The 8,506-nt window shown below is 34.2% G+C and overlaps 1 protein-coding gene and 1 non-coding gene across 4 annotated transcripts; both read left to right on the top strand.

Moving 5' to 3' along the window:
* Positions 1-4,247: 4,247 nt before the first annotated feature.
* On the top strand, positions 4,248-4,331 carry TRNAY-GUA. Its single transcript is given in 2 exon segments — positions 4,248-4,284; positions 4,296-4,331. It is a non-coding gene; the product is annotated as a tRNA-Tyr (tRNA).
* Positions 4,332-5,333: 1,002 nt separating this feature from the next.
* Positions 5,334-8,071, top strand: LOC17888858 (protein ABSCISIC ACID-INSENSITIVE 5). 3 transcript variants are annotated; one of them, XM_023784398.1, is made up of 5 exons: positions 5,334-5,566; positions 6,224-7,356; positions 7,449-7,520; positions 7,601-7,630; positions 7,722-8,071. In XM_023784398.1, the coding sequence occupies exons 2-5, from the start codon at positions 6,232-6,234 to the stop codon at positions 7,815-7,817; spliced, it is 1,323 nt and encodes a 440-aa protein (XP_023640166.1). In that variant the 5' UTR covers positions 5,334-5,566; positions 6,224-6,231; the 3' UTR covers positions 7,818-8,071. The 3 variants fall into 3 exon arrangements, with proteins under 3 accessions (XP_023640166.1, XP_006296104.1, XP_023640167.1); XM_006296042.2 differs by having other exon boundaries at positions 5,334-5,583; XM_023784399.1 differs by lacking the exon at positions 5,334-5,566 and adding an exon at positions 6,042-6,117.
* The last annotated feature ends 435 nt before the right edge of the window (positions 8,072-8,506 follow it).

Below are 8,506 nucleotides of genomic sequence, written 5' to 3'. Positions count from 1 at the left end.
TTGTCTCCATCATTGGAACCAATGCTTTTGCCCTTGCTTTGACGATTGTGGCATTAAAAGACTCAGTGGCATTGTTGTCTACATCCTCACAACAACTGCCTATCTTGAAAAAAGGTCTACACCAAGTCTTTGGTTCCTCCTTCATCACATCCTCATACAAAGACATGTTGTATGCTCTCATCTCATTCAAATTATTTTGATAGTCAGCATGGTTGTAGCTCCAAGCTAAGTTCCACACCAACTTCTTCAATAAGTCTTTATTTGCATGTCTCTTTTTCAGGTTCTCAACGATATGTTTGACACACGGTCTGTGCTCAACTTTTGGTAATGCACTTTTAACTGCACTTATGATTCCCTTCAAAAACCAAACAAAAAAGTCGCATTATTATACTAGTAAAAAGTCAGTTAAAACTTTACCACTTTATTATACAACCAAAAAAGAAATACCTTGCAGCGATCTGATAAAATAACATAATTACTCCCATCTTTTAAATTCAAGTCAACACTAAGCTGATTTAGAAACCAAAGCCAGTTGTCTGCAGTCTCAGCTTGAACACATGCCCAAGCAACTGGGTAAATCTGGTTATTTGCATCATGACCAATAGCAGTCAATAAACAACCTTTAACCGCATGCTTCAAGAAGGTTCCATCAATTCCAATGATTGGCCTACAATAGTAAAATGCATTCTTCATTGCTCCAAGACATACATAAATTCGGTTGAACACATCTTCTCCAGCCGCATTAGAAGTGGTGTCAACAAAAGCAGTTGATCCCTTGTTTGAGTTCATAATTTCAGCAACATAACCTCGGAGGTGAGAAAATTGTTTGCCATATTCTTCTTTTAGCCACTTTAATGCTAGAATTCTTCCTCTTTGAACTTGTCCAATAGTGCTCACTATTTTCCATTGCTCCTTAATATGCCGCTGAATTTTAAGAGGCATAAAATTAGGCTTCAATCTCAGCTTGTCCATGAATAACCTTCCAATCACTGGACTCTTAAGCAACTTGCATTTTCCATTAGAAGTGCAACTATGATCAGTGCATATAGTCTTCAAAACCCATAGTTGTTTTGACTCTTCATATGAGCAGTAGACATACCAACCACAACCCTTCTTATGAGCACACCTAAAGCTGATTTTGTTCTTCTCCCACCTATCTTGTCTAAGATTTTCTCTATTCTTCAATGCATAATGCAAAACAGTCTCTTTGAACTCAAAACCAGTCATGAAAGTTCGACCAATAACCAATTTATCATTTGTTCCCAACCTAATCTTCCTATCCCTAGTAATTACCGGATCCTCGTCTTCATCCGAGCTATCAGGAATATTATTACGACGAATCTGGAACTCATCGTACCAGTCTGCTACAGCTTCCTCTACCTCATACTCAAACCTTTCCATTATGTCTTCTTCATCTTCTTCTTTGGATCTCCTTCTGTTTTTCTTATCCTGAACATCTCCAGCGTCTTCTTGATCGGCTTCTCCATCATCTTCTCCCAAATATTTGTTTCTACTCCTCTTTCTTAGTCTTACCGGATTAGATTTAAGTTCACCATCATCGTCTCTATCATTCTCCATGTTTCCCTCGTCATCTCCACGTTCTCTATTGTTCTTCTCTATCATTCTGATCTTGCAAGGCACTTTCTCTATCATTCTTCTTTAACTTGGAATCAAAATTGTTGATTTTGGTTCAACAAACCTAAAATCCCCAATTCTCGATTTGAGAAACCTAACTTCATTCAAAAACCAATAAGCGACGTCAAAACCCTTTTTGTTTTAAAAGAAGAAAATTGACAAAACGATAGCGATACAATAAACGCTATTTTATGGTTAAAAACGGTTTAGACATCATAAATCCTAAATTGATTAGATATGTAGTTTTATGCACCAAAAAAATAATTTGTGTAGTTTTGTGAAGAAAATAGTTTTTGATGGTGGTATTTTAAGAGACAAAAGGTTTGTGTAGGAAAGCTGAGAATGCTACAAGTAGAGGGGGAAAAAAACCGTCAACCCTACTATAGTAAAAGAGAAGTACACAAGGGATTCGGGTCGGGTTTTTCAAAAAATTCCGGGTTAAATTTTCAATCGGATACTTGCCAAATTTTTTGTTAAATATTTTTCAAATATTTCAATAATATACACCAGATTCCTATCATTTAGGAAACTATATTAATGCTAAATAAAAAATATGTCTTATAAGGAAAATTTGTTTATGAATATAAAGATTTCAATCTTTTAAAAATATTCTAATTATTATATTAATTTCTTATATGAAAAAACAAAAAAAATTATAATTTTTTATAAGTTTAAATATTTGATATGTAGAAAAATATAATTTAAAAATATTTGGTATAACAAATATAAAAATGCATCTAAAATACATAAATAATGGTAATATAATCAATAAAATGTTAATTAGTTTGAATTAGTTAAATGTTTCGAAAAATAAAATTTGAATATATATGGCTATAAAAACGAAAGATTTTATTAAAGATTTTATAAAAAACGAAAGATTTTATATATATTAAATCTTTGTTATTATTTTTTATATTTCCTAATATGTTAAATGAAAGATTTTAATCAGAATAAAAAAATTGTATATGAAAAGAGTTTTCAAAAGTATTCCAATCTTTATCAATTTAAATTACCTATAAAAAAAAAAGAGAATTTTTGAGAAATACCCCTTTTGGTGTACCCCATTTTAAAAATACCCCTTTTATCTATCCATTTTCAAAAATACCCTTTTTTAAATATAAAAAATTATAAAGTTTTATATAAGGTACTTCTATATAATAACTACTACTGGGAGATTCGATACAAATATTTTAAAATGTTTTAAATAGTTTTAAATCGTTTTTATAAGTTTTATAAGGTTTTTAAAAGGGTTTATACGGTTTTTATAAGGTTTTTATAAGGTTTTAAAAAATTATTTTTACGCTATTTATGAAAGGTATATAAACTTTTAAACACATATAAAGGTAATTTGTGTATATATTTATAAGCTTACACACATATTTGGATAAATTTCATTATTTTTAGTGGGTTTTTTTATAAAGTTTGAAAAGGGGTATTTTTAAAAAGAGGTATATGAAAAGGGGTATTTTTGAAATTCCCCCAAAAAAGAATAATATTTTATCAATAGCATAATTAATGCAAAATTATAGAGATCCATATATATCTAGAAATGGTTATATTTGAATTTTGAAAAAAAAGAAATTTGACAATCATTAATATATTTCAGTGAGTAATACGAAGTATTTTTGGATACAAAAAAATAATTAAAATTTTAGGATAATTATTATAATTAACTAACAATACTTTAATAACAATATTTTATCTTTGTAATTATTAATCATCGAATCACTACTAATACAAAATCAGTCATAAAGAATATATTTCATAAGTTAGTTTAAATAAATTACCTTAAATTCTGAATTTTCCTTATAATGTTCTAAATATTTTAATATGTGAATAACAAGAATATTATGGTCTCTTATTCAATATGAAGTATATTAATATTTTTATTTTATTTTTATAGGATACAAGTATATACAAATATTTCAAACTCATATGTTCTTGTGTGATACATGTATATACATGATTTTCAATATCATATATTTTCATGATTTTTTTTTAAAATACACGGGTTTTTGATTGGTTCGTTACCACATACATTGTGAGTATACAATTTGTTTAATAAACGTTCTTTTATTTAGTTTATAAAAATATTATATTTAATTTCCGAAAACACACTTTTCTCAAAGAATTGAAACCAAATATACATTTCGAAATAATAATTGTTGATACTAAAATGAACGAAATAATAACACATACGACAAAACACGTTAAAATAAAATAAACCTGAAAATATTCTTTTGCGCTGTAGCGCGGATCTGAACCTAGCATACGTGACAAAGTACACATCCACGATAATACATATTCTCATCTTCCCAAATTCAACACCAACAATCCATTTTAATAGTTAAAAGTTTACGTAATACGGAAAAAAACAAAAAAGACCGACACTTTTCCCCCGCGCTGTAGCGCGGGTCCGGGCCTAGTTTATTTGGTAAAGAATATATCAAAAAATCAAGCCACCACTTGTGTTTGTTTGGGTCTAAGGAGTTGCTTCCTTGATTGAAACTACTAAGGCCCAGTTCAATTTCACGTAAAACTACAAGACAATGGCCCATAATGAATTTGTCAGTATCGAATATATAATATTCGATGTGATTCGTAACAATGATCCGACCTTAGCTCAGTTGGTAGAGCGGAAGACTGTAGTAGTTGCTGTAATCTTTAGGTCGCTGGTTCGATTCCGGCAGGTCGGATTTTTTAATTAAATATTTTCGAAGATTGTTTTCTGTATAGAAAGCAATATTGCAAATGATATGAAAATAATCTTTTTAAGATACTCAAATCTTTTTTTTTTTTTTTTTGTCATCAATTCTCAAATCTTTTTCAATGGGATAATCCCTTTAACGGTGAGTGAGTCCACGTGCATTCGTAAGCGAAGGTTGGAATCATATTTTCTGTTGTCAAGTTTTTAAAAGAAAAGTGGATAATGTCTCTACTTTTTATTTGTATCTTTCTCGACTAGATATTTAATACGTTTTTGGTCACCAAACGCAATACTACTATTCAAAATCTAACAAGTCTAGATTCAATAGCTAAACACAACAGTCAACAAACAAAGAAGCGTATACATACTTTGACTACTAAAAAGGAAGCAAAGTCTCAAATACACATGCAAAATATAAAACAAAGGGTACAATCCAAAAAACGAAACAAATAACCAACGACAAAGCAAAGATATTTTCACGAACACGACTAAACTCAATCCCAAACTCTTTAATATGAACAAAACCAACCAAACCACAAAGCAAAGTCACACTAGTGTAACAAATACTTTGCTCCGACCCATATTAAAATGAACATAATTAAACCTTGTAACAAATACTTTTGTTAAAAACCAAAATCACACTAACTAATACTCGCATTAAACTTCTTAATACCAATTTTTACTGACATATGCTTAAAAGAGAAGAATCCAAGTTTAGTTTTGTGCCGTAGAAAAAAAACATTTTGTGGTATAGCCGAATGAAGTAAGGTGTAACACGCGTCGAGACGAAGAGACAGACACTCCAAGAAACAGAAGAGAGACACGTGCAGAACACGTGTCGGAAGAAGCCGTACCGATTCTTTGCCTCTGATCATGGGCCTGGACTTGGACCTCTTTCTAAGTTCGCATCTCTCATTGGTCGGAAGATAAAAAATTTGGAACAGAACAAATATTGACCTTCATGCCTCTCTCTTCGTGGGTTCCATTCTCCACTACCTTGTCACCGTGAACGTCAAAAATAAGTACTCTCTTTTACCGCTCTCTCTCTCCCTCTCACCCATTTCATCTCTCTCTGTCTCCCTCAAAAAGCTTTTCCAGTCAAAAACTCCCCGGTGGCATTAAAGCTATGTGAAGGAGGTGAAACTCTGTAGGATAAGAAGCAATTCTCTCTGTTTTTCTCCGGCGGCCGAGGAACATAAAAGCCACTGGTTTTTGGACTCACAGGTTTCGTTTATTTTCAGGTTCTCACTTTCTTGAAATCTATATTTATGTTCTCAAGATCTGTTCTAAGAGGACTTTATTTCGTGGTATGTATATAGTCAAGTAAGTTATGTTTTAGATAGCTTAAAATTAAAACACATATAGTATTTAAGCATATTAGTTTAGGTATTCGGTGGATTTATTTTAGGGATGACCCAAGCTAATAAAGTATCTTATTGGTGTTATTAAAATTGAATTTCTAATTCTAATTATCTTGTGTTGATAAGTTTGGCTTGAGTGGGGGTATGATATATTTTCCTCTTTTGGAAACGAAAACTTTATTGAAATGAGTAATTATTAGTTTGTTTATTGCTATTTTTAGTATCGTTTGTCGCTGTCACGATGTGGACCGTTCTTACTTTATTTTCACGTGGACCGACTTCATTTCTTTTTTTCTTTCATATGGTTTATGTGATCTGTAAATCCCATTACTTTACCAAAACAATATAATCTCGTAATACAAGTGAGCTTCATGGATAAAGTATCTAAGTGTTATTGTCAAAGTTTTGGTCAAAGTAATACGAAGAATTTAATCTATAAGAGACAAATTTGTTTATATTGTCGTCTACGTGAATACCAAATGCTAAATTAATGGTCATATATTGTTGTGTCTATATGCAGTTGGTTAAATGGTACTTAGAGAAACAAAGATGATGTCAGAGCGAGAAGTGGAGTCGTCGACGGCGCAGGGAAGACCAAACGGAGGAGGAGGTGAGAGTCATCATCCGTTCTCTTCATTGGGAAGACAATCCTCTATCTACTCATTGACCCTCGACGAGTTCCAACATGCTCTCTGTGAGAACGGCAAGAACTTCGGGTCTATGAACATGGACGAGTTCCTTGTCTCTATTTGGAACGCTGAGGAGAATAATAACAATCAGCAAACAGCTTCTCATTCTGTCCCGCCTAATCACAATGGTTTCAACAATAACAACAATGGAGGCGAGAGCGGTGTTGGTGCCTTTGGCGGCGGTTCGACGGCCCACGAAGGGGCTAATAGTAGTAAGAGAGGGATAGCGAAGCAGCCGAGTCTTCCTCGGCAAGGCTCGTTGACGCTTCCAGCTCCGCTTTGTAGGAAGACTGTTGATGAGGTTTGGTCTGAGATTCATAGAGGAGGAGGTGGTGGTTCTGCTGCTGGAGACAGCAATGGACGTAGCAGTAGTAGTAATGGTCAAAACAATTCTCAGAACGGCGGTGAGACTGCGGCTAGACAACCAACTTTTGGGGAGATGACACTTGAGGATTTCTTAGTGAAGGCTGGTGTGGTCAGAGAACATCCCACTAATCCAAAAGCTAATCCTAACCAAAACCAAAACCAAAACCAAAACCCGTCTAGTGTTATACCCGCAGCAGCACAGCAGCAACTCTATGGTGTGTTTCAAGGAGCTGGTGATCCTACTTTTCCAGGTCAGGGCATGGGTGTAGGTGACCCATCAGGTTATGGTAAAAGGACAGGAGGAGGAGGGTATCAGCAGGCTCCACCGGTTCAGCCAGGTGTTTGCTATGGAGGCGGTGGTGGGTTTGGAGCAGGGGGACAACAAATGGGGATGGTTGGACCGCTAAGCCCGGTATCTTCAGACGGATTAGGACATGGACAAGTAGATAACATAGGAGGCCAGTATGGAGTTGATATGGGAGGGCTAAGGGGAAGGAAGAGAGTAGCGGATGGTCCAGTGGAGAAAGTAGTGGAAAGAAGGCAGAGGAGGATGATCAAGAACCGCGAGTCTGCTGCAAGGTCTAGAGCAAGAAAACAAGTAAACATATACATTTCCATTCATTTAATGACATACTATGAATGTTTTTCGTAAAACAAAGCTAATGTTCTTGTTTTGTGTGTTTTGGTAAGGCTTATACAGTGGAATTGGAAGCTGAGCTAAACCAGTTGAAAGAAGAGAACGCACAGCTAAAACATGCATTGGTATTTATCTCATCACGTTAGGAGTTTATTCATTTTTTGTAAGGGATTGCAACACCTAATGTTTCTTATGTTTTCATCAGGCGGAGTTGGAGAGAAAGAGGAAGCAACAGGTACAAAAAGCTTATGAGTTTACATTTCTAAGATGGCTGCATTATTTTGGTCGGAAGAAAATTACAACACTCGCTGGTTTATTGGTTGCAGTATTTTGAGAGTTTGAAGACGAGGGCACAACCAAAATTGCCGAAACCGAACGGGAGATTGCGGACGCTGATGAGGAATCCGAGCTGTCCACTCTAAACGAACAATAGGAAGATGAAGTCGCCAAGACATAACAAGGAAATACTAGTGAATTTATAGGTTGTTGTTTTGTCTTGAGGAATGAGGTTATAGAATGGATCTTTACTTTGATGTTTTATGTGTTGTTAGGAGGAACACACCATCTGATCTTCTTGACTACTCTGTTCCTTGTGAACAAGAAAGTGATTCTGTGTTTCAACATAATCAATCTTTGGGAAATATAACGAGTGTTATGCTCACTAGATTTAGTTATCTGTTTCTATGCCAATCTTATATACTTAAGCGTCGTATTTTCTACAACCTCCTTCAATACATCCTCTGCACTACCTCAAATGTCTTTTTTAACTTTGGAATGACAATGTGCAAGAGAAGTAATACCCAGGTCTTAGGATACATCAACAGAGTTCAACAAGGGAAATTACTTGACCAAACTCTAGATCAATACAATAAAGTGCTTTTGGTACATTCAGTTACAACTAAAGAGAAACAGAGGCAAAAACAGAGCACGAAACTAAGGAGAGCTGAGAGTGAGTGAGAAAGAGAGCTAGGAAAAAAATCAAGTTAAAAAAACATGAATTTAAAAATTTTCATGTCCCGGAGTGTTTTTTTTTTTTTTTTGTACCCGCAGACCAACATGACATTGATGAAATTTAGAACATAAAGCATTATTATTTTTTTTAGTTTATTGG

This window comes from Capsella rubella, unplaced genomic scaffold, assembly GCF_000375325.1.
Source record: "Capsella rubella cultivar Monte Gargano unplaced genomic scaffold, Caprub1_0 scaffold_4, whole genome shotgun sequence".
In the NCBI taxonomy this organism is placed as follows: domain Eukaryota; kingdom Viridiplantae; phylum Streptophyta; class Magnoliopsida; order Brassicales; family Brassicaceae; genus Capsella; species Capsella rubella.
Note: the sequence above shows the minus strand (reverse complement) of the source record. Positions and strands in the feature narration are given on the sequence as shown.

Coding starts and splice junctions, on each gene's coding strand:
- LOC17888858 (XM_023784398.1), top strand. CDS start 6,232: ATGGTACTTAGAGAAACAAAGATGATGTCAGAGCGAGAAGTGGAGTCG. Junction 7,521..7,600: donor CACAGCTAAAACATGCATTG/GTATTTATCTCA, acceptor TGTTTTCATCAG/GCGGAGTTGGAGAGAAAGAG. Junction 7,631..7,721: donor AGAGAAAGAGGAAGCAACAG/GTACAAAAAGCT, acceptor TATTGGTTGCAG/TATTTTGAGAGTTTGAAGAC.